This window comes from Neurospora crassa, linkage group II (assembly GCF_000182925.2).
Source record: "Neurospora crassa OR74A linkage group II, whole genome shotgun sequence".
NCBI classification, from domain to species: Eukaryota; Fungi; Ascomycota; class Sordariomycetes; order Sordariales; family Sordariaceae; genus Neurospora; species Neurospora crassa.
The window spans coordinates 442295-470089 of NC_026502.1; the positions used below are offsets into that span (position 1 = coordinate 442295).

A 27795-nucleotide genomic window follows, 5' to 3' on the forward strand; every position below is an offset into this window, starting at 1 on the left:
TCATAACGGTCGGTTTCTCCCCAGGTCTGAGTGGGTAAGCATGCAATGACATCTGGCAAGAGAGATAGTTGGTAAGCGTTCAATTCGAAGCGAGAAAGTCCAGATCCGAAAGGCGACCAACCAGTCATAAGTCGAAGAAGATTGCTCGGCCATTTTCCGTGTTCATATTGGGCGGAGAGAGGTCAAGAGACGTCCAAGATCGCTTTGGTGGAAGTCGGGCTGATATGTGACTAGGAGTGTTCGTGGGATATGGGAGCCGTTTGGAAAATCCTTGGATCGGATCGAAGTTGATTGCCGTTGGGTTGATCATTGAATTGGAGAAGGAAAACGAGGGGGCTCGCGCAAGTACAAAGTCCGTCTTGCAGTAAAAACAAGGCTAGGTCGCCTGTCGGTTGTGCATCCGTTGCTTCGCCGTGGCCATCAACATGAATTGCGTAATCATTTGCACAGTCGCTCCTTCCAGCTTCAGGTGAGTTAACTACCGGCTTCAGTTGCCTCCTAACATGGATGCCACCAACCAAAATGAGAGAAGTGAGATCGCTTGATACAACACAAAACAAAAATTACGGCATTAGGTAGGTATTGACATACGCGAGGGAGCCCATCAAGTATACAGATGTAATTACAGACGGACATAACATCCGAACCCATAGCTTCCTATCATAGACTCATCATCATGGGACAACCAAGCAAACAAATAAAAACACAGAAAACCCATCCGCTTTCCACATCCACAACCAGAACCCCCCAACAAACTCCATCAGCCATATCGAACCCCTATCGTAATTCCTCCCCTTTTCTTCCCATCCCTTCCCTTCCCTCTCCTCCACCAACTGACCACACTCACTCATCATCAACATACTGACAATGATGCGCCACCAAAACCCAATCCGCCCCCGCCGTCTGCCTCCAACTACTACTAACACTAGCCACCACCTCCCTCGTCCCCTTGCCCTTTTTGTCAACCGTATACAAACTAACCTTGTACACCAACGCCACCGCCATCAAATCAATCTCCACCACCAGCGGATCGCCATGGAACCGGAACCCAGCCCACGGTTCGGCCTTTTCGAATACCTCGAGTATGTTCGGCTCGCTGTCTTTCGATAGCGGGGTGGTGGAGGGGTGCGATGACAAGAGAGGGTTGATGAGGATGCAGTCCTCGGCCATGTATTCGGGCGCGGCGGAGGGGTCGTCGCACAAGCATCGCCAGAAGAGGGTCTCGATTTCTTTGGCGGCGTGGTGGTTGCGTTTGGAAATGGTGTCGAGGCGGGAGCCGCCGTTGGGCTTTTTGAGGTCTTGGTTGCCGAGGGTGGTGGTGGTTTTGGAGGAGGAGTCGGTGGTTAGGCCCATGACTGTTGGCATTATTTGTTTATCTCTGTTCGGTTTGTTATTGATGTTGACTTTGGGAGGAGTAGTAGTGTAGTCCGTTGACGCTGTCGTTGTGGTTCAAGGAGGTGGGGTGCTGAACGTGATTGGTTGTCGTGGTGTATAAGTGCCGTTAAGGAGTTATATGTCTTTCTCCGCGTATGCACTAACAGTGTTCCCTAGTGGCTGTAACGCTGTGTTTGCTTCCTTGTCAATTCGACCTTGAGGAGAAAAAGAAAAAAAGAGAAAAGGGGGAAGAAAAACCCAAAAGGACCCTGAAAATCCAGCGAGAACCCCCCATTGATGTTATATTCCCCTCCCCTCACTACCATACTTACGCAAATGCTTACCTACGCAAAACAAGGAAACTCGCAATAATGATGTTGTTGGTTCTTGTCAATGCCCGTTGATGATCTGTTTATGCGTGCGATGACTTATCCCAGACTCACCAATGAGGTTCCATGCGCATCCCCGATAACATGGCAATGTCATTCAAACCTTGACGTCACCCACCGACCGACCTGTGCGCTCATCACCCCCAGACCTACCTACCTACCTAGCTACCCCCTTCTTTTCCCCATCCCAACACAGGTACTAACTAATATCGATCAGCATACACGGAAATAGTAGTCTAGGTAGGCTGAGCACCTACCATAGGTAGGTCCGCAATCCACACTTTCACCAGGTTTTTGCACATCCTTTTCCATCTCTGGTGACAGCCGGGATTCTCAAAGTCAGGGTCGACCGTTGACAAGAAAAAGAAAAAAAAAAAAAAAAAAAAAAAAAAAAGAAAGAAAAGGACCCCTAAATTCAGCTCTCTCTCCTGCTGGCTCCTTCCTTCCGTCTCTAGCATGGGATGGCAGTCCAGTCCTCGTACATCGCCATCTAGAAATAGTAGTTAGTATACACGACCTGTTCACTGATGGCACAATGACACAATGACACAATGGCACAATGACACAATAACACAATGGCACGAGACTTACATGATTACCATACTTCATGTACCTATGCATGCATGCAGCGGACTCAGGTCGTCAACTTTCGATCGTCGAATTTGCGTACTTAGTGAACATCGGCACCTACCATACACTAGTATACCTAGTCTAGCCTAGTCTAGTTCCCGGCTCCCGCCGCCGCAGCCGTTTCGGAGAATTTCAAAGACAGAACGAACAAGGCAATAAGATCGAGCTACATAAGGGGTATAAGGGGAACCAACCCCCTTTTTCTGCTAGGTATTTGTATACTGTAGGTAAGTATCTTGCCACTTTAGTACCCTGCCTTGCCTTTCGACCGTTGGTTCACTTAAATTGTCTTGGGACCCTTGGATTAGTTTCATCCGTCCCGTCGTCCCGTCAGCCCGCCCGCTCTTTGTGGCTCCCGCTGTGCCTCGGTCTATGTATGCCCTTCTTCAATCTTTATCTAATAGGTAGTAGGTAGGTAGGAAAGCCAAGAATCACCAAAAGTAGGATGAGGATGTTAGAAACGTCATGTGTGCCGGATACATAAAATCCGTCCCGTCTTGTCTTGTCTTTTGGCTTAATCATAATACTAAGTTCAGTTCGCTCACGTGCAACCACTTCTATCACTTCCATCGCCGTGTAAACACGCTACGAATGTAGTCTTCTCTTAAAATCCCACCCAAAAATATCAGAATACCGCTAACCGAAACCACCGACTGCCATCCCATCTTCATGCATCTGAGCACTCTTTGTAATTGTTGGTCGTCTTTAATTTCCATTTGATACACACCACTCCGCTCCATTGCCTCCGTGTATACCTCGCTTCTTATCTTTGTTCATAACCCTGTTTTCATTTCCCTTCCAAACACCGTACCATACTACATGAACTCATCACCACCGTACATACATGATAATACATGATTTTTTTTTAACCTAAACCTACTATAATTTGTTGTTGTTGTGCCTATACGTAAACCCCATCCCATCCCATTCCATTCCATTCCTTTCACTTCCATAGCCATAACCATAACCATAACCATGACCATAACCATGACCATACCATTGCATACCATTGCATACCATTGCATACCGTTAACCACCAGTTCGATCGAAAAACGAGCAAACAACAACCATAACAAACTCCACGTTTTGTGAAAACTTTCAATCAAACAGAATACCACACCACACCACTCAGACAATGCATGCAATGTTTATCCTCACCACCACCACCATCAACTGGTCCCTCTACTCCGTCCCCAACCGATGCAAATTCGACAAAATCTTGTCCAACACATCCTGCCGACTCAACGCCGTCCCACCATTACCACCGCCATGTACCCCTCCCCTTGATCCTCCTCCTCCTCCTCCTCCTCCTCCCCCCATCCCACACCCCAACTCCCCCTCCTCTCCATCCTCGATCGCACTCGTACTCCCCATAAACACATTATCTCCACTCCTACTCAGCCCTCTCGCCCGTCCGCTCCACGTACCATTCCCACTGGCTCCCGATTCAAGACCGCCGAGCAAGCCGCCTAGCGTACCCAAGGCCCCCAGCCCGGCAATCCCGCCGCTGAGGGTAGCCACGTTGAAGGCAGAGCCGGGGTTAAAGCCTCCTACGCCGACACCGCCGAAAGCGATGCCGCCAAGCGGGGTGGGTGGTGGTGCGGAAAGGGGAAAGTAGTTCTGGTCGGGGGAGACGTCGGTGGAGGAGAGGGTTTGGGGTTGCAAGGGAGGGGTTTGGAAACCTTGGGCTTCATTGAAGTACGAATTCTCTTCCACGTCATGGGCTTCTTCTTCCCCTCCGCTCTCTTGTTGCTCGGCCCCTGCATCTGCTTCTGCGGGCGTGTGGTCCGAGGTATTTTGAGAGGGTCGTTGTGTTGCAGTGGCTGGCGCTGGTTGTTGTGAGGACGCATTAAGCGCCGAAGGGAACTGCAAATGGACATTGTTCGCATTCGTCCAGGGGTTATTCGACGTCTGCTGTGCCTTTGGAGGTTGACCTTGCGGTGTCGACCCTGCTCCCGTGTCCACACTTAACTGGGTAGGAGAGATAGTTTGCTCTGACGCCTGCTGAGCCGATTTTCGTTGTCGCCGCTTCTGAGACTGGGATTGCGAGGAAGCTCCTTGACTTCCCTGCCGGCTGTTTGTCTGTGGAGGTTGGCTTAACGGCGATGGCTTGGCCTGATTCATCTTTTGCACGTACGGCGGCAACGGAATCGGACTATGACTTTGCTTGGTAAACTGCGGCTTCGCCGGCTGTTGCGGCTGAGGCTGCTGGTTCTGAGCCTGTTGCTGCGATTGAGGCATATGATGATGATGCCCCTGTTGTGTCGGCGAAGGGGAGAACATCTGCGGTTGAGGGCTCCCCACCATTTGTGGACTCCCCATCCAGATGTTATGACTGCCCTGGTTTTGATACTGCTGTTGCCAAGGTCCTTGGTACTGCTGCCTCATATCTTGATGAGATCCAGACTGTTGCTCAAAGGCAGGACCGAACAGGACTGGTGCTGGAACTGAGTGACTTGAAAACGGCGACGAAGATGAGGATTCACCAAATCCAGCCTCGTGCTGGTTGTAAGTGTACTGGGGTTGGACTCTTGGGTGCTGCGTAGGCTGGCCAGTGAACGAGTTCTGCTGAAACTGACTATCGTTCGGCTGAGCAGATGCAGAGGAAGCGTTGCGTGAGTGAGCTTGACTAGTCACTGGTCTCGAGCTAGGCTCCGAAATGTCCTTCCTCGTCAAGGCCTCACGAGCATTCTTCATGAAGTTTGTAAAGTTTTCCGCATAGTCATTCGTGAAGTCGGCGTGAACGAGCTTTTTCTTCCCAGTGGTCTCATCCAGTTCAGTCACAGCCGGCTTATAAGGCGAGTGGTGCTTCAGCGGATCCCTAGTCTTCATTAGCCTTTTGCTTTCAACGTGTTTACAAGCAAACTTACTTGTTATTATGAACCTGGAAAAATTCGTACTTTTGAGACACCCTCTGATCATCATCCGCACACTTAAGCAGTGACGAAGTCATTGGAGCCGGCATGATGCCCTCGTCACTCAATGGAGCCCAGACTCCCCGTCTGCACTGACTTTCACGGCCTGAAATCAGGTTTTTCGGAGGCCATACAATTCCTGGGAGGTCATGGATCCGGTCAATGCCAGCAAACGAGAACCTTCGGGATGCAAAGGCATCAGGCAGGTCTTTCTTAGCGCCTGGCCTCTTCTCGGGGAGTTTGAGTTTCCTAAACTGGCATGCCTTGTACACCTTGAAGGGTCTTGGCTTCGGCAGAGGTTGCGGCGGAGATGGTGGCTGAGTTTGATCTACCGGCGGCAGCGGTTGGTGAGCTTCTTCGTCCTGGGGCTGTGGTTGTTGCTGTTGCTGCGGAGAGCTCTGAGTTGACTGTTGAGCTTGCAAAGGCACCTGGGGTACAGGAACAGGCGTCTGCTGAACATGGTGAACCTGTTGCTGCTGCTGTTGCTGCTCAGGCAGTGCAGTTTGAACCTGCTGTGGCAAAGGAACAGGACTCTGCTGTTGCGGTTGTTGAGGCTGAACCTGTTGTGGTAAAGGAGCACAAGTCTGCTGCTGAAACTGGAAAGCCTGGGGCGGCAGCGGGACAGGGGTTTGTGGGTAATTCTGCTGAGGTTGTTGCTGATAATGCTGCTGCGGCGGTTGGAAATGTTGGAATTGCTGCTGTTGCTGCTGCGGTTGGAATTGGTGTTGCGGCATCTGCTGGGGCATTTGGTGTTGAGCAAAATGATGTGGTGACATTTGCTGTTGAGGATATGGTTGAGTTGACTGCGACATCCTACGCTGACCATCGTAGTGCATGGGCTGAGGGCTAAACACCTGGGAAGGGTGTACCGTTTGCGGGACATTCGGTCGCAATTGTGCCTGGTAGAACGGGTGGTTCTGCTGAGGCACGTACGACGGTGACGGAAGAGGCGGTGCTGGCATGAACATGTGCGACGTATATTGAACGTTGAACTGTGTGTGTGGCTGGACAGGCTTGCGTGGTTTGTACACATATGGCTTATCCTGCTTGGATGCTAGGGCCGACGACGATGCTGGTGACGCGATGAAGGTCTGCTGTTGTTGTGTCGGGTACGTTGCCGACAACGATTTCCTAGGTGCCGAGGCAACTTGAACAGGGTAGGTTGGAGGCGGCTTGGGTATAGTGTCCAGAAAGTTGCTCTTGGAGTTGTGCTGCTTCCTAGACGGGTTCTCCGTGTATTGCGCTCTGGCTTCCGTAGACGTCGGTCCCAGGTAATGCCAGACTTGGTTTTCCTTGTCCAAATCAATCTTGACTTGCTCCTTGTTCTTGTCGGGCTCGCCAGTGTGGAATTCGGCCCAGACAAATCCAGTAGAGAACTCATCGCCCTTCCTCGGTATCTCCTCGACCGGGCGCTTGGCGTTGATCTCCTGCTTGGCTTTCTTCGAGGTCGGCATCGGAATGGCGTTGGGTGATGCCTTAGGCAGCCTGTACTCGGACGGGTCGGCCACGAGAAGCCATTTCCACTCAACCTGAATCCTATCACCGCTCGGAATAACATCCAGCAGGAGGGTCTCCTCCTCATGCAGGTTCTCCACCACCACACCGGCGAAAATGTTGCCCTGATAGTACTGGATCTGACAGATGTCGTTCTTTTTGAGTCCCTCTGCAGTCTTGCGCACCACAGGATCGTCTTCGAGAATAGCGCCTTCTGTTTTCCGATCTCTCTTAACTCTGTGGAAGCGGCAGCTGAACTCAAACGCCTGCTCCTTGTATTCCGTCCCATCCTCTCCGATAACCGGCACATCACCCTCTTCCACAAACACACCAGCGGCAGCTGCACATGTGGCATGGTACGCCCTGGGACACTTCTTTTGCGAGCATTGGAAGCAAGCACCTTTCTTGGACCGGCAGTACAAGCACTTGAGCTCCAAGCGGGCCTTGTCGATGCCCGCCACATTCGCAATGATTTCTTGGTCGTCGACGGTCTCGATGTATGTCTCGGGTAGATATAGAGCACACATCCGGTGGGCCTTGCGACCATCGTCCGTAGGCATAATCTCTGCGCCGGGAATATCGTTGGGACATAGACAACACGGCGGCTCGACAGGTGCCTTGAGGCGGAAGCGACTTCTTTTCGCTTTCCCTTCTGTACCCCTGTTGTTTGCCTCCCGTTTTCTCTTTTGCCCCGCTGTCCTGACTCTCTTTCCTCCTCTGTGATCCAAGCCTGATGGCGGACTAGGCAATCCGGTATCTTGGTCTGATTCGTCCGAGTCCTCATCCTCGTCTTCATCCTCATCCTCCGTTACCTCATACTCGGTCGACTCGCCGCGCAGCTTACGCTCGATCTCGTAGACATCCACCCAGACACTGTCCTGAGCTTGCGCACATTGACACTTCTTGGCGATCTTGCCCATGGGGAGCCAACTGTCTAACGCGAAGTTGACAGCCTCAGCGCAGTTGTAGCCCAGGTTGTAGCCAGAGTGGTAGCCATACGGGTAGGTCACGACAAACTCGCCGGGATAGGACACAACCTTGTTGACCGTGATGCCGTAATGCTGCTTGAGGTGGGAGGGGGAGATCAGGAAGGACTTGTGGCGGAGGAACTGATCGCAGGCTTTGGCATCGGTTGGCCAGATATTCTTCATGGCGGCTTCGAATCGACGGGCATCCGCTTGCGAGATACTATACCATTGCTTGGGAGCTCCAAAGTGAAGGAAGTTGATGCTGTAAAGGTCGACATCCTCCAAATGCCACGCAAAGGTCGCCTTCCACATACCTAGGTAGAGATACGCCGTGTTGACGCCAGGAACCTTTGTGCCCAGAACATCCAATAGGTTGGGGAGTTTGTTGAGATTCCAATTCTCGGTGGATTCGGCGAACAAGGTTCCGGGGAGATCGGCACCGTATAGCGGAGGGGCATATGTCAATGTCTTCCAGTATATCCTTTCCAGCTCTTCGCAGCGCTCGGGCGTGAAGTCGGACACGTCCATACGATAATCCCAGTCCTTGAAAGCAGCCTCGTCGATCATGGCCGACCCTTCGCGACGAATGTACTTGCGCCGTGCCGATGTCGATTGCATCTTGGGCTTGCCTTGCCTGCTAAAGCCCATTCGGCCAGCTCTGGGAATGCTCTCTTCTTCCTCGCAAGCTTCGTCCTTGATATCCTCCTCCTCAATCGACGCAAGTGGTTTGTCTTCGTCTTCGGGCGGTGGTGACACGGGAGTGATGGGGGGATCGTCGGTTTCATCCGTAGCGGCCTTTGCCGATCCTCGAGTAACCCTGCCCTTTCTTTTTCCTCTGCCCGTGTTTGTATTTGTCGGAGTCTTGTTCGATGTCGTACCGTTCGCAGCAGGCGGGGCAGCGCGGCTTCGAGGAGCGGGCTTGGTCTTTTCGGCATTGGCTCGTCGCTCTCCTCGTCGCGCAGGGGGCTGGTGTTCGCTCTGATCGCAAAGTTGGCGCCATTGGGGCAGGTTGTAGGATCGCTGATGGAGAATATTGACCTGGCGATAGGTTCCATTTTGGCCCATGATCTCCTGCTTGATTGGCTCGCGGACGCGGACCTGCTTGACCAGCTCGTCCAGTGGCGGCAGCGCGCTCCTCCATTCCTCGGGAGGGATGATCTTGATAATGCCGGATTTCATGCCATATTTGTCTACCTTTTCCATCTGCACTCCCCCAAAGAAATCAATTCAGTCAGCGAGACCTGGTGTCATAGCACAGGAAGAAGACAAACATACAAAGAGTTTGAAATCTTGAAACTGCTTCAGGGTTGGCTTGAAAACAGGAACGTTGTTCTCATATCTATCCGGCAAGATCTCGCCAATGTCCTCACTTGGAGACGTGGGGGTGGTCGCAGACGCTGCCCCGGTGTCTGGCTGTTGCGAGTGCGAAGTTGACTCTTTTCCTTCGCCTTCTTGTTCCTCCTTGATCTGCGTTGCGCTTTCGACCGTGGCCGCGGTGGCGGGCTCATGTTCATGCGAGACGCTAGGCTCAGGCTGCTGTTGCTGCTGTCCGGTTTTCGGATCAGGCAGCGGGTCGGAGCCGAGGTCGAGATCGAACGTATGGTCTTGGTCGAGTTTGTCGGCAACATCGTCATCCAGGTCACTGAGTTCGGACTCGGAAGCCTCGTCGAGATTCATGGCCTTGTCGCTCTCCGGTGGCGATCGCAGACCCATGGGCGTGGAGGCATCGGGGTCGGCGTCAGGATCGGCGTCGGTCATGATGGCGTCCGGACTGCTGTGGGCGACGACGAGGTCCTGGGCGACAGCGTCTTGGGCGACGGGGTGGTCTGGCGCCGTAGCGCCATTCGCTTGGGTGGACATGATACGGGGCACTACATGCGTCCAGGCTTTGCGATTTGCGCGATGATGACGAGGTCGAATGCTGGGACGGGGCGTGCGTGCCGTGTGCGGATAGTCGGTCGGTTGGGAAACGGGACGAAAGCAAGGCGTCGGGGGTTGAGCTCGCTGTGGTCCGCCAGCCGGGTCTGCCACTCCCAGGGCGAAGGAGGGCTCGTGTGTACACGGTAGAGACAGGCTCGGGTCAGTCCCGGTACCCGTCGTGATGAGTGCTGTTGCGTGCCTGATGCGTGATGCGGCGGCTTCGTGCTTGGATTTCTGCTGAAGAGCGGGCAGCCAAGTCGAATGCGCCTGGCAGGCAGGCAGGCAGGATAATCGAACAATCGGGCGGTGGGTTTGGTTGGGTGTTACTACCTAGGTAGAGGTAGTAGGTACAAGGACTTGGTAACCGAAAGGCGGAAACGGCAAGTGTCGAGTTCAGTTGTTGCTGTTGATCAATAAGATGGATGGATTGAATTGTTCGCACTTGTGCCGGGATCGGGCCTCTCTGTCTCCGTCGGTCTGTGTTGTTTGTTGGATGGATGGATGGAGTGTGTTTCAAATTGATGGGAGCGACTTTTTTCCAATGTTCAATGTCAATCGATGTCCAGTCCAGTCTTGTCTTGTCTTGTCTTGTCTTGTTAGGTAAACTGACTGCCAATGTTTGTCGTTTCCAGCCGAACGTGTGTATTGACGGCGATCAGAGGCTACACCTGCCGCTATCTGTTAGTAGGAGGAACCTTGAACCGACCTGGCGCAGTGACCAAGCAAGCAAGCAAGCAAGCAAGTGGAAGCGTTACGGTAACGAGCGGGGGCCAAGGTGCAGTGCAGTCCAGTGGTTGGTTGGAATGGATCGATGGGTGGTAAAGTGAGGTATGTACTGCGGTACGTAGGTTGGGGACGGCAAGCAAAAGGCAGGCAGGCACTTGTTGAGACCTATCATGCCCGTGGGAGGGAAATGGATGATTGGATGGGTCGATCTGCTTGCAATCTGGGCTGATCAATTGACGGACCGGGTTCCAGTTACCTGACAGTTAGACCTGCCTTCCAAAAGCAGGCTTTGGAGGTTGTCTCCCGGTCCCATCTACTAACTACGGCTAACAGAAGACAAATTCAATGATAACGTGATAACACCACGCCCGACAATGGGATACGGTAGCGACAGTGAAAGTGATACAGCTAAGTGATCAGATAGAAGTCGTAATGGGCGCTTCCCTCGCTTGTTTGCATTTGCAACCTGTGTACTAGGGTTGTACGCTAGGGAAGGAAACCTGAAGGGTTATGTAAGACATTGTGGATTTGCATTCAGGTGGAGGTTGTTGCCCGATGACTCTTTTTTCCTCGAGCGCTTGGCCCCTGCCGCTCCGGTTTAGATTGTACCGGTATTGTATAAACCGTCGGCCAGCATCATGTCTACTTTTATGTTGGATAGTTCCCGCGAAAATAAAGTACATATTCCTACGGCGAAATATTCCAAGAAGAACATGTCAAGTCGCATAACCATTTACCCTCATCATTGACTCTTCAAATCATCCTCAATCGGTCGTCGCCCTCTTTATGATCTTGGTGGATCGTTGAACGAAGACGGGACCCAGGGGACCGGAGCCCTGTGACTGCCGAAAGCGATACGGTACTTAACCAAAACTGATGGACCCCACTCGCTGGCTGGAACTGCCTGCCCTGCCTGCGTGCCTGCCCTGCCAGATGCCAGATGCGATCCCAACTTGCATCAATCTGGGACTGCAGTGGCTCCTCCAGCTCGCTCCTCCAGCTGGGCTTACGCGGCTGGGGTGGAAAACTACCTAACCAATGAGGAGAGGAGCTCGGAGTTGAGTTGCCAGGTTGGGGCAGGTGGCAAACTGGAATCAAATCTGGACTGGAGAAAATCCGTCACTCCCTCAGTCGAACTCCACGTGACTTTCCACACTTAAAACTTCGGATATCGTCGCCGTTAGGTCACACTAGGTCCAGCCGGCGGCCGGATAAAAAACCAGCAGGGCGATCCACTCTGCCCCAAAACGTCACTGTCACTGTGTTTTATGTCACTCTTTCTTGTGTGGCTTTTTTTTTTATTTTTTTATTTTTTTTTCTTGTCAGTTCAGTTCCTTCTGTTTGTAGCTTTTGGTTTCTATCGGCCCGTTGATGGTGGACTCTTGGCATTTTGGTACACCGGCCGGTGCGGGCATTCCATACTTTATTTATTAGCGCGGTGAATTTGCAAGTGGCATTAACTTTTATCTTTCCTACAGAAGATTGTTGGTATACCCGCGGCCAACCAGTAAAACTCTATAAGGTTGGCGGTACCGCGCTAAAAAAAAATAAATGCCGGCAGAGGTGTACATAGGTATGAGTGAGGCTTTTTGGGAACTTGTCACTTGTTTTTGGTCGCATGCGGAAGGTAGAAGTAGTGTAGGTAAAAATGCAAAAGCGTCCAGTGTGGAAGCGGAAAACTAAACTGCATCATCGGAAGAACTTGAACTCCTGCTGGAAACACACTCTGGTGTGGTCTGATTGGGCTTTGGAGGGGCTCTACCACCACCACCACATGGACACACACATGTGAATATCTCGTGTGTCTGTGCATATTTTTTGCTTGACGTGGAGACAAAAAGTGATGCTATTCACAGGTTTTCTTTCACCTAGGTGTGCTCGAAGAAAGGTAAGGTCAGCTGCGATTGCGAGTAGTTGTCAGCGAAGAATAACATTTTCTGGATGAATTCATATACATAACGTCGAAGGTTAATTCAACGTCGCGACGACGTCGCTGTTCCCTGTGAAGATGTATGGTGTCGGTCCTTTCTCAGTGCGTTCCCCCACCATTTATTGTCTTCCCCCTCATCTCACAGCATTGACGAACACGCAATTGCACTTACAGTAATCACCCCTTGTCCAACGCCCAGTCCAAGATTGACCAGATTGACCAGATTGACCCAGCCCTACACTATCATTCGTTCCAGTCCTCTGTCCCCCCCCCCCCCCCCCTTCCCCCCCCCCGCGCGCGTGTCATATCAAAAAGGCGCGACCGAGAAATCTCCACACACCTGCCATGCCATGCCATGCCATGCCATGCCATGCCAATTCAGCCTTAACTTATTCCTTACATATGTACGTACATACACTACATCCGCGATCCGCGATCCCGCGATCCATACGATCCATACGATCTGGGGTTCCCCTCGCGTTCTCGGCATCATGCCCGCCCGCACGCATGGCCTGGCCCGAGGCCGGACGGACGTACCTATGGGATGAGAGCATCTCTGGGTTCGGTGAGTGAATCTAGTAGTGTAGTGTATGTACATAAGCTTAAGCAAGCAAGCATGAAAAGTTGACGTGCTTATTTATGTATTGTTGTGCCGGCCGACCGACCAGTGACAGCTCAGAAACTCAAAAGTCAGGGTCCGTCAGCCCCCCCCAGGCAGGCCCCCAGCGACCCCCGCTTTGGTCTGACTCGGACATCTCGACGAACTTTTGTTGGGCTCGCGAACATACATGGCGGCGCATCTGACGGCGACCCAACAAGTTTGAGAGGTCCGGGGTGGTTGGACATCCCCCGCACCCAGCGAGGTCAAGTTGGTTCAACCCGCGGCGGGAAGGTCTTTCTGGTTGATTACCTATAGTGACCTCACTGGAAACCACGAGGTGTCGGTCTTGTCCAGGCATCAACGGTACATAATCTTACATCCCAACGCGCTCATAGGTGACCGAAATGCTCACCAATCGGCTACCACAACCCCATCAGCAGCCGTGATCTTCAGGAACCAGGAACTCGAAACGAAGGTGCCTTTGACGTGCAACCCGCAGACTACAGGTTTTGACATATACTGGGTTCCTGGTTAAGGCTGCCAGCGAGATGTAGGAACAGACACCGCACCCTGGCCAAACGGTACAGGCGGGAGACCTCTCTTACAGGTCCAAACGTGGGCGCGGTGATGCTTACTATCAACCCCGCAAATCGACAGGCGGCGGCGATCTACAGTCGGCCTCTGCCATGGATGGATGATCTAGTCCCCAGGCCGACAGTGTTCTCATCAGCATCCACTTACCGTGCCTCTCACGGACACTCCCATCTCATGAGCCCCTCCTTAACTTCTAAAGTCTCTTCAATAGCCCAAAAGTGGTGGAGGAGATAGCTGCATAGATGGATCCATAACATCATAACATGATACCAAAACCCCCGCCATATGACCTAGTATATGTATAAACTAGCAAAAGAAACAAAAGTGTGCCAAGAAGCTCAGCTGAAGAAAGACACCCCCACCTCTTCTCACCACCTTGTCAAAACCTGATACCACAGTGCTCATGAAGAAGGAACGGGCAAGGGGAGATGGCCAGCTCCCAGTAGCCCTGTGAGCTCGAATAATATAGGGATCATGTCGACTGCTAGCCATCCGATACCTGTTGTGGCTGTCAGTGAGAGAGCTCTTTGAAAAGGCGGGGTCCATCTTGATCCTCGACCCTCTCCTCACGTGTAAGATGAAGGAACGAACGGAAGAAAGGGGTAGCTTACCAGCATAAACAACCAACTTCGTCACCACCTCCACATCATACCTTACTCTCGGCCTCGTGAGTTTCGAGAATATTTCCCTCTCTCCCAACTCGTCCCTCTGGCCCAGATACATACCTGGCTCCTCCACGGCCGATGAATTTGGGCTCAAATTCCCTGTGCTCTCCACAACCACCTGCCCCTGACCCATCTGCCTCTCGTACTTCTCAACGCCCGACGAATGCGCTGTCTGATCCACCATAGACTCCTCTCCATCAGTGCCCTCAGCAGTACTCTGAGCCTGCTTCAACCCGGAGCCCTTCTCGCTACTCAAGCTCTCCCTCCTCTTCCTCTCCCGATACGCCAGCGTCTCATACGCATCTGCCGCGCTCTGTGGTCCAATACTGACCGCCCGACCACGCCCAGGTCCACGGATGCTGCGCATCATCCGGGGGATGTCGCTGACTTTGGGAAGAACCTCGTCGTCGCGCAGGTTGAGCGGGACGTCCTTGTACTCGCTGGCGGGCATGAAGAAGCGGCGGGGCAGTGAGAGGCCGTGGGTCTCGATGACGCGGAAGAGGTGAGGCAAGACTTTGAGCAGCGTAGGCTTCATGACTTCGCGCCAGGCAAAGATGATGAGGACGCCGAGGATGAGACGAATGACAATCACCGGCCACCCCAAAGCCGAGAGGTCGAAGAGAGCGTTGGGTCCGTTGTAAATGTGGTTCCACCTTGACCGCGCAAAGTGCCAGGTTCCGATCTCGAGACCGACAATGACGCCGGCAAAGGAGACGGAGTCGTCGAAGCAGGGGCAGTCGTCCGCCGGCTCGGGGTGGATGCGCACGAGGATAAGGATGGTTATGGCGAATAGTATGGGAGCGAGATAGTCGCTGGCGTACAGCCAGTCTTGGAAGGGCGGGCCGTAGTAGAACTCGATGTAGGAGATAGCGGCGCCCATGATGGAACCGATGATGACGTCGAGGAAGCCGTGCATGCCGCAGTAGAGGCGGCCGAAGACGATGGAGAAGGCGTAGAAGTAGGCAAGCAGCTCGAGCGCGAACGTCGTGCTGGGTGAGAAAGTGTTCTTGTCGCTGTGGAGGACGAGGATCGAGTAGACGGTTACGGAGACGGCATTGGCGGAGTGTGTAGACGGGAAACCGTATTCGAGAGCGGCGGAACCGGACATGGTGATTCGATGGAGAGGAGGGGAGAGCGGTCGCGGGAGGGAGAGCATATCTTTGATGAAGCCGGTCCAGAAGACGCCGGCAGCGAGGATGTGGACAAGGCTACGTAGGGCGCATTGTCAGCTTGGGTCTTGTGGGATTTCCACTGGTTTAAGGCGAAGGACATACCCCTTGCCGAAGCTGGAGAAACTGCACCAGAAGAGGACTGGTAGACCGATCATGAAGAAGGTGTGTGTTCCGAGGTTGGCCGTGATGGCAAAGTATCTATCCAACGCTGGTGTCCGTAACTTTTCCTGGAGCATGGCTAGGTATGGGGTTTCCCAGCGGATGAGAGGGAGTAGTCGTTGTCGTAGGTTGTATCGCCATTTTGGAAGCGCTCTCTGGTCTAGTCACCATGGTCAGCTTGAGGCGCGAAGACATTGGGAACGCGAACAATATGTAGCTCAAGATTGGCGTGCAAGACAGCGACGCAAGAAGACATGGCGGGGTTGGAGGGGAACAATGTTGCTCGAGAGGGTACGGATGCGATCAGGCAGATAGCCCAATGGTTCCATCCAACAGGAACACAATGCCAGCTCTTGTACATACAATGATCTAGGCTCTTCAACCCCGCGTCGACGACGCCATTCTCGACGGGTTTCCCATTGACAGTCAGCAGCGGGGCACCATTGGAGAGCTCTGCGCCAGAGCTAGCGCCATGGTTGTGTGAACCCATGGGTGAGGGTTGGAACTGGTGATCTTATAGCGTTGGTGTTGACCTGGTAGTCATCAATGAATGTCGGAAGTTGTCTTATGCTTTTTGTTGTTCGAGTTGTCGAACCAGCGAAGTGGATGTTTGGTGTCAGCAACGGGACCTCAACAAGGTCAAAACATGTGAGTGAGTTTCCCAGGCTGAAGTCGTCGGCTTTTGGACCAAGGGAACTTTAGGACCGGACACTGGTCAAAGTCTGGACGGATCAAACCAAAATGTCTCGATCTTGAAGACTTTGGACGACCTTGGCGAACCCTCGTCTCAACCGCTCTCCTGGTTAAAAGATCCAAACAGGGAAAAGTCACAAGCCAAAACTGAAGTCAACAAATGGCGTTACTCTTCACAAGGCGTGTCGCGGTTTGGGACCCTTGGCGTCGTCAGAATGGGATTGGTTGCTGATCTTTGCGCTACAACATCGTTAAACTATTACCTAATTGCGGGTAGCACCAAGCCGACCAATCCCCTGAAGGCCCCTCCGTTATGTGATCCAACGGTCTTAACACTCATTCGCGGGAGACGCAAGCGGCTATGTTAGTGCACCCTGGCATTATCATTGCCTGCCGGGACAAGCTCCTCCCTATGACATCGCATCTCCAAAGGAGAGGGACACGTTCATTCAACAAACACCCCGTCAAGAAGACACTTTACGACATTCACATGTCAAGATGGCGGCGGGCGTCGACGAGAAAGATAAAAAGACAATAGTCTTCCTCCATCCCGACCTGGGAATTGGCGGCGCAGAAAGATTGGTTGTCGACGCCGCCGTAGGCCTTCAGAACCGTGGCCATAAGGTGGTCATCTTCACCAGCCATTGCGATCCCAGACACTGTTTTGATGAAGCTCGCGATGGTACTCCCCCCTTTGACCTCCAACATCCAAACCCCCCAAGCGCATAACTAACAAAGTCACGAAACAGGAACCCTCGACGTTCGCGTCCGCGGCAACTCCATCATCCCCCCTTCCCTTCTCGGCCGCTTCTCCATCCTCTGCGCCATCCTCCGCCAACTCCACCTAATCCTCCAAATTACCCTCCTAACCTCCGAACTACGCACCCTCTCCCCCTCCGCCTTCTTCGTCGACCAACTCAGCGCCGGCCTACCCCTCCTCAAACTTCTCGTTCCGACCTCTCCCATCTTCTTCTACTGCCACTTCCCCGACCTGCTCCTCGTCCAAGGGCGCCAAACATGGTACAAGCGCCTCTACCGCCTTCCCTTCGACACCTGGGAAGAATGGTCCATGGGCTTCGCCGATTCCATCGCCGTCAACTCCTCCTTCACTAAGGGTATCGTCTCGCACACATGGCCCAGTCTCGCCAGCAAGCGCAGCCTGGAAGTCGTCCACCCATGCATCGACGTGCGCTCTACCTCCGACTCCAGCCAAAACCCCAATGACGACGACAAGGATGTACTCCCCTGGACCAAAACGGGCATCATCCTATCCATCAACCGCTTTGAGCGCAAAAAGGACATTGCCCTGGCCATCAAGGCCTTCGCCTCTCTTTCTCCCGAACAAAGGGGGAAAGCAAAGTTGATTATCGCGGGGGGGTATGACAACCGCGTGCACGAGAACGTTTCGTACCATATGGACTTGGTGGACTTGGCCGAGGGCGCTCCTTACCATCTCAAGACGGCGACAGCCAAGACGGTCGTGTCGGCACTGAATACCTCCCCTGATGTGGAAGTCCTTTTTCTGTTGTCGGTACCTAATACCCTTAAGGAAATCCTGTTGCGGTCAGCGAAATTGTTGGTCTACACGCCAAGTAACGAACACTTTGGTATCGTGCCGCTTGAAGCCATGTTAAGGGGCGTGCCGGTGTTGGCGGCGAATAATGGTGGACCGACGGAGACGGTGGTGGAAGGGGAGACGGGGTGGTTGAGAGACCCGAATGACGTAGGGGAGTGGGCTAAGGTTATGGATAAGGTTTTGAATGGGATGGGGGAGGAAGAGTTGAAGAGGATGGGAAAGAAGGGGGTGGAGAGGGTCAAGGGTAGGTTTGCGGATACGCAGATGGCGGAGAGGTTGGAGGAGATTATTGAAAGGATGCCCAAAGGGGACGCGGCGCAGAGTGGGATGATTCTTTTGGTGGTGGGAGCTGCGGTGGCGGCTGTTGCTGGGGTTATCAGTGCTGTGTATTGGAAACTTTGGTGAGCGGGTTGTTTGGTGTGTTTGAAATAAATGGTGATGGTTTTGTATAGATAGATATCGCTGGGTTGAAGTCCTTGTCACGGATAATAAATATTGAATATCACTACCCACCTTCTGAGTCAAAACCAACAACATTGGCAAACATGAAGCCATCCATCCTCGTCTCCATGGGTCCAGTGTTCAAGTTATGTTGTTGTAATTACTCATATATTCCCCCAATTCCATCAAAAATCGAGAATCGCTCCACAGGATCTGTCCTCAGCTTCGTAAGTACCTTTCCCCTGGAATCATATCACACATCCCCTCATCGCTCCCAATACACTTCTCTCCCTCCCTCCAACCATTTCAAGCAGTTCCGTGTATATACCCATCATAGATGCAAAAAAAGCCATAGAATAACTGGTCGTGTGCCCCCTTTTCGTTTCCTTCGTGTCTCTCCCCCAACCATAGATAAGAAAGAAGAGAAAAAAAAGATACGTGAAGTGACCACCAGGATCGCATCCAGCAATCCACACTCCTTCAAACCCAAATTACTACCATTGCCTCCTCCAGTCCCTTCTCACTCTATGGCTGCCGGCCTGTCCCTAAACCTAACTCTGTCCCTGAACCCAACTCTACCCTCGAGCCTAATCCAACCCTCCCATCTCCCATCTCCCACAACCCCCAAAACCTCAGCCTCATCATCATCATGGTACCTAGGTCCCAATCCTACCTCAAAACCCCCGAAAGTCTCCCCAGCATCATGATATCCTCCGCCTCTCCTCCACCACCACCACCAGTAGTTACTGTTGTTCTCTGTTGTCCGTCGACAGCACTACTGGCGTTTCCATTCCAACTTCCAGCAACAGCAGCAGTAGTAGTAGCCCCATTGTTGTTGAAGCTTTGGTTTGCACTACTAGTACTGGTTGGAGGTCCACTTCCACTTCCGCTTACGCTTCCGTTACCATTACCACTGCCACTGCCACTGCCACTTGCACTTGCACTTGCGACTCCGTTTTGTTGCTGCTGCTGCTGCCCGTAGGTTGGTAAAGGGATGAAGCTCATTGATGTGTATGGTCTCTGTTGTTGCTGTTGTTGTTGTTGTTGTTGTTGCTGCTGTTGTTGTTGCTGCTGTTGTTGTGGGTGTTGTGGGTATTGTTGTTGTACGGGAGCAGTAGGAGGAGGAGGGGGCAAGTTCTGAGCTTGAACTTGAGCTTGACTTTGCTGTTGCTGCTGTCTCTCAAGTTTCTGCTGCTGGCGTTTCCTCTGACGCGTCAGACGATATCGTTCCTTGGCAGCTTGAGCCTTAGCCCGGGCTCTAGCCTCAGCCATAGCCTCTGCCTGACGTCGCGCTTCAGCCTCCTTTGCGGCCCTTTCAATTTCCCATCGGTTTTTCCATAGAGACTTGGGATCGGGACCTTGTGGTTCGGTTTGCGTTCGCCTCTTTTTGGTGTTTTGCTGCTGCTGCTGTTGCTGCTGTTGCTGCTGCTGCTGCTGCTGTGCCTGGCTTTCGCCTGTCGCATTCGTGATGATCTCACCCCCGTTTCCTGTTGTCGTCACTGGCGGCGCCATCGCAGCATTCCCACTTCCACTTCCACTTCCACTTCCACTAGCCATTGCCGTCCCAGCTTCCAAAGGCCCAGCCCCCGTCTCAACCACACTCTCATCCTCACTCTCACTTTCACTACCCGACGTCCCTTCCCTCTCTCCCGCACCCTGTCCATTCCCATTCCCATTCTCACCCCTAGTCCCCGTCCCCAACCCCTCTGCCTCCCCATTTCCACCACCACTATTTCCCTCCTGTTGCTCTCCCCCCCTCGGCCGTCCCCACCGTTCCCTCGCCTTCTCACTCCCTCTCAGCCCCCCCGCCCCCCTCGCCCTCGTCCAATCCTCCACATCCACCTCCCTATTCCTCTCCCTCCATGCCGACAACGCCCTCTTAACCGTAACCCCACTCACCACCCCCTTTCCATCCTTCCCCAAAATGACCCCCAACCCCGCCGCCACGGGGACATCCTTCCATTTCACCTCTCCCCTTCCCCCATTGCGATCCAACCAATGCTCAATCACCTCCACATCCCGCTCCGTCAGTTTCCGCTTCCGTCCCCGCGTCTCCTCGCGCGGGTTGTTGATGATCTCTGCGATGCGGGCATTTTCCTCTTCTTCGAGGGCGGCGGCCGTCTCGGCGTCTAAAGCGGCGCGTTCGGAAGCCGTCAGGTCCTGCGAGACGGTAATCTCCGAGAGGACGCGGTAGCCCGTGGTGCGGGAGACGGAGAAGAGGCGGAAGATGTCGTTGTTGGAGATGGTGCCGGGGGGAAACTGGTGGCGACTGCGCAGAAAACGGAGGAGTTTGAAGGCGCCGATGATTTGCAGTTTGGTGGTGGGGGTTACGTGGGGGGCCATATTGCTGTCTTTCTTTCTGTTGTGATCATACCTAGCTAGGTAGGGATGGGTACCTAAATAAGAAAAGATGAATGGTGTTGATGGTGATGTTGATGATGAGGCCCCTCTGGAAAAGAAGGGCGATGAGGGTTGTTTGGACGAAAAAGATGGAACTGGGAAAGTACGACACGGTGGGAGTTAGCGGGTTTTGTTGTTGATGTTGTGGTGGTGAAGTGTGCCAAGACGCGCTGTGACAAGGGTTGGAAGTCGCTGATGCGGTGCCGGTTAATTTGTTTCACGTGCGGGTTCAGGGTTAGGGGTATATAGAGCTGATCGACTTGTAGTGTTCGAGCGCTTGTGATGTTGATTGTTTGCTGTCGAAGGACAGGCTGTCTCCAGTAACTAAAAACGATAAGAAATTCCTATGGAACTTGCTGAACGCTTTCCCAAAATCAGGCGGTATTCCGTGTAAGAATACACCTATAACCCCCCAAATGTCCTCAGAGTTCAGGACATACCATGGGCGCCGTTGATGCATTGATTGGTCCTCCATTGGCCCGAACCGTCAAGGTAGCAACCCGAACTCCGAGTTGTTGATCATAGCCACGCCAACCCCAAAAAAGCCAGGTAGAAAGGTAAAATAAGGCAATAGTTTGGCCTAATATCTCTTCGCCGTTTTGTCCTTACCAGCCGCCGGCCGACGATCTAGCCTCTTGACCACACTCCCCAACACAATCTTGAGCATTTTCTCTCCCTCCAACTGCCTCGCTCTTGTATCTCCATTGTCCCACGTCACGGTATCAACCATATCCCTCGATTTCTCACCACCCAGCTCGTCATCCAGCTCCGCCAGCGCCGCCCTAGCCCTCGGGTCATCTCCGACCTGGAAGAACTGAATTCCAATTTGATAAGGAGGGGCATTGACTCTCTCCAACTCCTTGATGACTTGTAAGATCCTCGACTCCGGATCATCCTGTGGATCCCCGTCCGTGATCACAATCAGGTTCACCGGCTTCACGCCCGTCTTCTCCGGGTCCCAGCTAGAATGCCCGAAACCCCGCGTGTACATCTTTAGATACGGGCCCAGAATGTCCCAGATGCGCTGGCCTGTTAACGTGCGTCCAGACGGGTGAACGCTGTTGAAGATTTGATTGACCTTGGCGGCCGAGGTGATGTTCGTGTAACTTCGGGGGTGGTTCAGGAAGTGAAGGTCGACACCGTCCTTATCGTGAGCGACGCAGACGGGGGCGATGGCGGCAATGGCGTCCCTGGCTTCGGACCACCGCTGGCCAATCATCGAGCCGCTGTCGTCGATGAGGAAGACCGTGTCGAAGATGGAGAGAAAGGCGTAGGGGTCGTCGATGTCGGTGATGACTTGCCCGTTTAGGGTCACACGCCGTTGAAAGGAGGTCGAGGCGCCCGGGTCTTGGTGATTCGAGGCATGTAGCTGGTTGCCTTTCGCCGCGATGGCGGGAATGGAACTAGATCCCCCGGGCTTGCCTGACATGGCCTCGCTGTAAGAGGGCGGGGCTGCCTCGGAGTTGGCGAAGGGGTTATTCGGGGCGAAGGTATCGCAGACGGTACTGATGGGTTGGGAGACTTGACCCTGGTCTCGCAGATCGGACTCTGACTTTTTCTTGAAAACTCCAGATAATCTTTTGAACCCTCTCGACAAGGCAGTGCCTTCCTCTTTCTTGCCTTGATGTGACATGATTGGGTCGTTGTATGAGGCTTGGTTTGTGATGGTTTGTTGATGATGGCGATTTGGGGAGATGTTGCGGGGGGGAGAATGGTCGAGGTCTGTCATTTTGTACCGTGACTCCTTTCTGCAGTTTCGGTGCTGCCGGTTTACTGCGACAGAGCTCCTTTCCTTTGTCGTTGCCGTACTTGGCATATAACTAGCATTAAAGCTGTTTGCTCTTTGCCACTTCCGTTGGTGCAATGCTGAATGTGAGAACGTCAAGGGATGAAATGATAATGTAAGGTAATTCAAGGGATGCAGAATTCACTGGCTTGTACCGTAGCTGGCGATCTATCATCAAATCCGACGATTCGAGCTGACGTGCATCTTATATGATAAAATGTAGAGGCGATTACCTCTACTACTTGCGTGCTCACCATACTGCGAGATCGGCTTGGCAATCAAGGAATGTTTTGCTTTCCTGCCTTTTCAAAAGCCTATGGCTGTATCATGTAGTACTTGATGTCGGAGTGAATGGGTTCGTCTCCATATGACAGTGAGCGGCTTTTCATGCGGAAAGAAGATCCGATATTTGCAGGTGATGTTCTGTTGGTACCTTACTTGTATCCGGGGCAATTACTGTTTGGGTCGGTCCCACAATTTCTGGGAAAGTGACCCACTGGGAGCGTTCGCCAATGGAAGCCCCCGCCCCCATTCACAGGGCGGGGCAAAACACCTAGGGGGCGGAGCCTTGCACTGCCCATGAGTTCGGTTCGTGCCTGGGATCTCAGCCTCCCATTCTGTGCGACATCATCAAACGAACCGATTCGCCAGAAGGTATGATGCCTGAGGCGCAAGGGTTCTTTCTGCCCTGTATGTGGTTTTGTGGGATATGTGTTTCTCTGAACACAAATCGCCCTTAACCACAAGGCGAGAAGTGACGCTGTCATCAACAATGGCTATCCCCAAGCAGCCAAGTCAGCAGTGCCCTGATCTGAAAAACCCGGCTTCGGTGCCGCATATTGGATAGTGGAGGGTCTGTAGATGTGGAGAGACTCACAAAGGTGCTCACAGCAATCAGTCAGTCAGCCTTGACGATATCGGCCTTAGCTGAGACCAGAAGACAAGAGACTCTGGTGACAATGTCAGTCCCAACGAAGGAGGGTGGTCGGACCTTTTAAAGGCACAAGAAACATATGGGAGGGCGCCCGGTCAGGGGGACAATGAGGCTTCGGGGCTGAAGTTGAAGCTGGGCACTCCTCCAAGCGTTCCCGCCGTGCCGCCCTCAGATCCTACAAACTCCAAAAGCTTGGCAATGATCATCAAGAAGAGCCTCGCCGTATCTCAGCCCTACGACTGACTCTTGGAAGGCCCACCCGGTGAACCGGCAGGGGACAGAGGTGGATAACGACCATTGTTGTGGTCTCCTTCTTGGCGAACCTCTTCCTCAAGCCACTCCTCCCTCGAGGTCCTTTACCCGGCAAACTGACCTTTATAGGCTTCGCTAGAGAACTGTCAAGAGAGAAATGTCCCGAGCCATCCGGTATCAGTTCCAAAAATAGGAGCTTTAGCATTGCTTCGATCTGCGAGAATGTCGGTCAACTGACTTGGCTCTGAAAATGGCGAGTTAGAGAAACCGATTCGGGCAACGGGAGGTACGTTTAGGGGACCATCGCGATGTCGAGTGTTAAGAGCGACGAACAGCGACGCCGGCGGTGACATGACTGTCAAACAGCTCCGGATAGATCCGGGCGACAAGACGACCGTTGCAATGCAGCCCCTATCTTCTTGGCAGGGGTTCCCTCTTGATCCGAACCAGCCGACTTGCAGGAGAGCACAAAGCAAGCTGAGGTAACGGACGAGATGGGGTCAAAGTACTACAGGAATATCGAGTGGTGATACCAAGTGGTGATGGTAACCATTACACGTCTAGTCCAAGGTAGGTAGGCGTCATCGGAGTTGTCTATACATCAACACGTAATGTCAGACATGTATCACACTAGGCCCCTCAAGGGAAAAACATTCACCCCTTCACTTGTAACACCCAGATCACTGTGATCAGCCAGGCACAGTGAATAGGATCTGTATGGAATTCTTCTCCCAGTTCTACCGCCACTGAGCCCCTTCAGCCCCCCTTCCGAGCCCCCGCCCCCCTCTCCCGTGTGCCGTCCAGTCCCCACCGCCGACACCGAGTGGGTTGCGGAAGAAGAATACGGGAATTCTATGTGTCTATGTTTTGGAGCTGACCAACGAGAGCCCACAACGCACCCACTTGGATTGAGTTGATCTCCAAGTTCAATGCATATCCTCATGCATGATTGGCATACCGTCCACTTGTATCACGGCCACAAGTTCGCAACTCCAGCCTCCTGAATGGACACCTTCCACAAACCTTGCTCGGGGAACCCGAACGCGGCGTCATCGACTGGGGAATCGCTACCAATTTGCCCGAAATCGGTAGTTTGCTTTGGTAGATTTTTTTTTCGGTTTTTTTTCATCTTTTTCATCTCATCCAACTCTCCAAGTCTGGGCGGCAGAAACATCACCAAAGAAACAACAACAAGAATCAAGGTTTCTGCTGGTGAGCTCATCGCATTGAATTGTTTCCTCTAGGGGCTCGCTTCGTGAAACAGTTGTACAAAAACCATGTCTTTGTGTTGGAGATTGCATAATGCTGAGATTTGGGGTCAAACTTCATCGACGATTATCATTGTTTCTAACACGAGCTGATTGGCCGAAACACCCATGCTTGGTGGGTCTGCTGGACTTGGACCCTGGCAAGACTAGCCGATTTCGCAACCGGACCTAACACCTCTTCGGCCATTGAATTGTACTTTCCACTTCAGGTTTCGATGGATGGATGGATGGATGCCCGTGACTGGACGACCCCTCCAGTTGGTTGAGGTTCAGGTTCTCAAGTGAAGTGGAAGTCCCGCGGGGTAGCTCCCATCGATCGCGATGTGAATTGCTTTTATTCTTCCCGTCGCCCTGCGCTTTCGGGTTTGTCCTGAGCTTTCCTTCTTCTCCTTCCAAGCCAATTTGGAGAAGCAGTCAGCAGTCGACAGTGTCTTTCACGATGGCTTCCCACCAACATCCACCCCCCGGTGCCTTCCACAACAGGAAGTTCAGCATCAACCGCAACACTGGTATCCCCAGACCTGCCCGTCGCTTTTCCATCCAAGAGCCCAGCGCTACTGGTATGTCGTCGTCCTTTGATTCAGTTACAAACAACATGTTCGCCAGGCTAATCAGAAACTCAGAGGCGTCCAGTAAGATCCACAGAAAGTTCAGAGAAGCTCATGAAGGGTACGTCTGACTGTGCCACGCCAACCTCAAACGACCCAATTCTAACCTTGCGCTGATAGACATCTTCCTCATGCTGGACTGGATGCCACTCGATCCTCCACCGGAGTCATCTGGTGCTCCGAGCAAGCCGGCGAGCATGGTTTCTTTGAGGAGCCCGAGAAGTGGGCAAACCTCGGACGTGTGTATTCCCCATCCAGTCCTAATTCCCCAGAACATTCACTAACACACATTCTCAGAGGGCGCTCCCGAAGTCGACGACGAAATTGAAGGCTGCTTCCCCCGCCCCCAGCACCTCGACATTTCCGTAAACTCTCGCGAGTATGGTCCCACAGCCGGCATCAAGCCTCTCCGCGAAGCCGTCGCAAACCTCTACAACGAGATGCACCGCCAAGGCAAGGAATCCAAGTACACGTGGGAGAACGTTGCCATCGTCCCCGGTGGCCGCGCCGGCCTGATCCGTATCGCCGCCGTCCTCAATAACGCCTACGTCGGTTTCTTCATCCCCGACTACACGGCCTACAACGAGATGCTTTCTCTCTTCAAGAACTTCGCCGCTATTCCCGTCCCGCTGTCCGAAGAAGACGACTACCACATCCACCCCGAGAAGATCGCCGAGGAAATCGCCCGTGGCACTTCGGTCATCATCACCTCCAACCCGCGCAACCCCACCGGCCGTGTCGTTGCCAACCCCGAACTCGCAGAAATCCAGGACATCTGCCGCGAGCGTGCCACTTTGGTTTCTGACGAGTTCTACAGTGGATACAACTACACCTCCAACTGCGACGGTACCACCATCTCTGCCGCCGAAAACGTCCAAGATGTCGACGAGGATGACGTTCTCATCATCGACGGTCTGACCAAGCGCTTCCGCTTGCCCGGCTGGCGTGTAGCATGGATCTTGGGACCCAAGGAGTTCATCAAGGCCATCGGCTCGTGCGGTTCTTACCTCGACGGTGGCACCAACGTGCCTTTCCAGGAGGCTGCCATCCCCATGCTTGACCCCACGCTCGTCAAGGCCGAGATGAAGGCTCTCCAGCGTCACTTCTGCGATAAGCGCGATTTCGTCGTTGGCCGCCTTCGCGAGATTGGTTTCTCCATCAAGCTCGTCCCCGACTCGACCTTTTACCTCTGGCTCAACCTGGAGTGGCTGCCCGGCCCGATTTCTGACGGCTTGAACTTCTTCCAGGCCTGTCTCGAGGAGAAGGTGATTGTCGTCCCGGGTATCTTCTTCGACTTGAACCCCAGCAGACGTCGTGATCTCTTTGATTCCCCCTGCCACCACTTCGTGCGCTTGTCGTACGGCCCGACCCTCGACATTCTGGCGAGGGGCTGTGATGGTATTGAGCGTGTGGTCAGGAAGTTCCAGGCGTTGGAGGCCGAGGGTGCTTATGGGGTCCCCAAGGCCCCGAGCCCGAGCAGGACGGAGGGTGAGAAGGAGCCACACACTGTGCCTAGTGCGGGTGGTGGGGAGAGGGAGAAGGATGAGGAATTGCATTTGCTTTAAGCGGCGTCAGCCTCTGGTAAGGCATGGGCTCTTGACTGGCCTTGATGCCATGGTGTTTCAGTGGTTTACTGGCCGGTGTCTTTGTTACCGTACGCATTGCGATTACAACATGGCGATTTGCGCTAGTTAGCGAGTTTGTGGCTTACTGTAGTCAATTTACTACACCTTGACATATTTGCGTCCGTGATATCTACTTGTTGTTTCAACCTGACGATATCCTTCTGCCTCTTCACAGCTTCAAAAATCCTCCGCTATTAGTCGTCTACGATTACAATTACCCGTCTTTTCACATAACCTCTTGCTCGTTTCCTTCGTAGGTTTCCCTTGAAGCCTTCGCAACAGCATTAGCAGCCACCCCTTCTCCCTTCACCACACCACACCACTCTAGCTTGGATGAGGAAGTCATCGAGAGGGTACCTCTACCCATTGCCCACCCACAGAGTGCCCCAGGCTCCCGTCTTGCCTGACAGACACACCGTTGCTCCTTCTACACTACAGTGTATGCCTTGATTGGGTCTGTCACCCATTCTTCTGCGAACTACGAGCTGCATTTTTTCCAAGCGACAAAGCCTTTGCACATGAAGAGTGACCAAGGTAGTCTCTGGGCTATGAACAGTGTTACGTGAATGAGAGGCACCCCATTGCAGAGATTGCCGAAAACCGATCTGGGTGAGGACTGGACTCGGAGTTCAGTGTTGTTCCTTCTAGGTGAGGACTGGAGTTCAGGGTCGTTCT

General features: G+C 53.1%; 7 protein-coding genes across 7 annotated transcripts; 2 read left to right on the forward strand and 5 right to left on the reverse strand.

Moving 5' to 3' along the window:
- Positions 1-565: 565 nt before the first annotated feature.
- NCU03506 (hypothetical protein) lies at positions 566-1486 on the reverse strand. Its single transcript, XM_950715.2, has one exon. It carries the CDS (start codon positions 1363-1365, stop codon positions 844-846), a length of 522 nt encoding a protein of 173 aa, XP_955808.1. The 5' UTR covers positions 1366-1486; the 3' UTR covers positions 566-843.
- A 1418-nt stretch (positions 1487-2904) lies between these two features.
- On the reverse strand, positions 2905-10377 carry NCU03505 (JmjC domain-containing histone demethylation protein 3D). Its single transcript, XM_950714.3, has 3 exons — positions 9046-10377; positions 5264-8973; positions 2905-5214 (listed from the first exon to the last, which is right to left on the reverse strand). The coding sequence occupies exons 1-3, from the start codon at positions 9628-9630 to the stop codon at positions 3576-3578; spliced, it is 5934 nt and encodes a 1977-aa protein (XP_955807.3). The 5' UTR covers positions 9631-10377; the 3' UTR covers positions 2905-3575.
- Positions 10378-13667: 3290 nt separating this feature from the next.
- Positions 13668-16421, reverse strand: NCU03504 (sphingosine-1-phosphate phosphohydrolase). Its single transcript, XM_950748.3, has 4 exons — positions 15901-16421; positions 15481-15697; positions 14153-15414; positions 13668-14040 (listed from the first exon to the last, which is right to left on the reverse strand). The coding sequence occupies exons 1-4, from the start codon at positions 16025-16027 to the stop codon at positions 13943-13945; spliced, it is 1704 nt and encodes a 567-aa protein (XP_955841.3). The 5' UTR covers positions 16028-16421; the 3' UTR covers positions 13668-13942.
- Positions 16422-16642: 221 nt separating this feature from the next.
- Positions 16643-18369, forward strand: cot-5 (colonial temperature sensitive-5). The gene is made up of 2 exons (XM_950747.2): positions 16643-16912; positions 16980-18369. Exons 1-2 carry the CDS (start codon positions 16729-16731, stop codon positions 18209-18211), a joined length of 1416 nt encoding a protein of 471 aa, XP_955840.1. The 5' UTR covers positions 16643-16728; the 3' UTR covers positions 18212-18369.
- On the reverse strand, positions 18357-20734 carry NCU03502 (hypothetical protein). Its single transcript, XM_950746.2, has one exon. It carries the CDS (start codon positions 20588-20590, stop codon positions 18917-18919), a length of 1674 nt encoding a protein of 557 aa, XP_955839.1. The 5' UTR covers positions 20591-20734; the 3' UTR covers positions 18357-18916.
- A 149-nt stretch (positions 20735-20883) lies between these two features.
- Positions 20884-24066, reverse strand: NCU03501 (von Willebrand factor). The gene is made up of 2 exons (XM_950745.3): positions 23311-24066; positions 20884-23209 (listed from the first exon to the last, which is right to left on the reverse strand). The coding sequence occupies exon 2, from the start codon at positions 22461-22463 to the stop codon at positions 21228-21230; it is 1236 nt and encodes a 411-aa protein (XP_955838.2). The 5' UTR covers positions 22464-23209; positions 23311-24066; the 3' UTR covers positions 20884-21227.
- A 725-nt stretch (positions 24067-24791) lies between these two features.
- NCU03500 (aminotransferase) lies at positions 24792-27468 on the forward strand. Its single transcript, XM_950744.3, has 4 exons — positions 24792-25447; positions 25511-25556; positions 25616-25734; positions 25793-27468. The coding sequence occupies exons 1-4, from the start codon at positions 25327-25329 to the stop codon at positions 27058-27060; spliced, it is 1554 nt and encodes a 517-aa protein (XP_955837.2). The 5' UTR covers positions 24792-25326; the 3' UTR covers positions 27061-27468.
- Positions 27469-27795: the final 327 nt, after the last annotated feature.

Coding starts and splice junctions, on each gene's coding strand:
- NCU03506 (XM_950715.2), bottom strand. CDS start 1,365: ATGCCAACAGTCATGGGCCTAACCACCGACTCCTCCTCCAAAACCACC.
- NCU03505 (XM_950714.3), bottom strand. CDS start 9,630: ATGTCCACCCAAGCGAATGGCGCTACGGCGCCAGACCACCCCGTCGCC. Junction 8,974..9,045: donor TTCAAGATTTCAAACTCTTT/GTATGTTTGTCT, acceptor GGGGGAGTGCAG/ATGGAAAAGGTAGACAAATA. Junction 5,215..5,263: donor TTCCAGGTTCATAATAACAA/GTAAGTTTGCTT, acceptor AATGAAGACTAG/GGATCCGCTGAAGCACCACT.
- NCU03504 (XM_950748.3), bottom strand. CDS start 16,027: ATGGGTTCACACAACCATGGCGCTAGCTCTGGCGCAGAGCTCTCCAAT. Junction 15,698..15,900: donor GTTGAAGAGCCTAGATCATT/GTATGTACAAGA, acceptor CATGGTGACTAG/ACCAGAGAGCGCTTCCAAAA. Junction 14,041..14,152: donor GAAGTTGGTTGTTTATGCTG/GTAAGCTACCCC, acceptor CAGCCACAACAG/GTATCGGATGGCTAGCAGTC.
- cot-5 (XM_950747.2), top strand. CDS start 16,729: ATGGCGGCGGGCGTCGACGAGAAAGATAAAAAGACAATAGTCTTCCTC. Junction 16,913..16,979: donor TTTTGATGAAGCTCGCGATG/GTACTCCCCCCT, acceptor GTCACGAAACAG/GAACCCTCGACGTTCGCGTC.
- NCU03502 (XM_950746.2), bottom strand. CDS start 20,590: ATGGCCCCCCACGTAACCCCCACCACCAAACTGCAAATCATCGGCGCC.
- NCU03501 (XM_950745.3), bottom strand. CDS start 22,463: ATGCCAAGTACGGCAACGACAAAGGAAAGGAGCTCTGTCGCAGTAAAC.
- NCU03500 (XM_950744.3), top strand. CDS start 25,327: ATGGCTTCCCACCAACATCCACCCCCCGGTGCCTTCCACAACAGGAAG. Junction 25,448..25,510: donor CCAAGAGCCCAGCGCTACTG/GTATGTCGTCGT, acceptor TCAGAAACTCAG/AGGCGTCCAGTAAGATCCAC. Junction 25,735..25,792: donor GAAGTGGGCAAACCTCGGAC/GTGTGTATTCCC, acceptor ACACATTCTCAG/AGGGCGCTCCCGAAGTCGAC.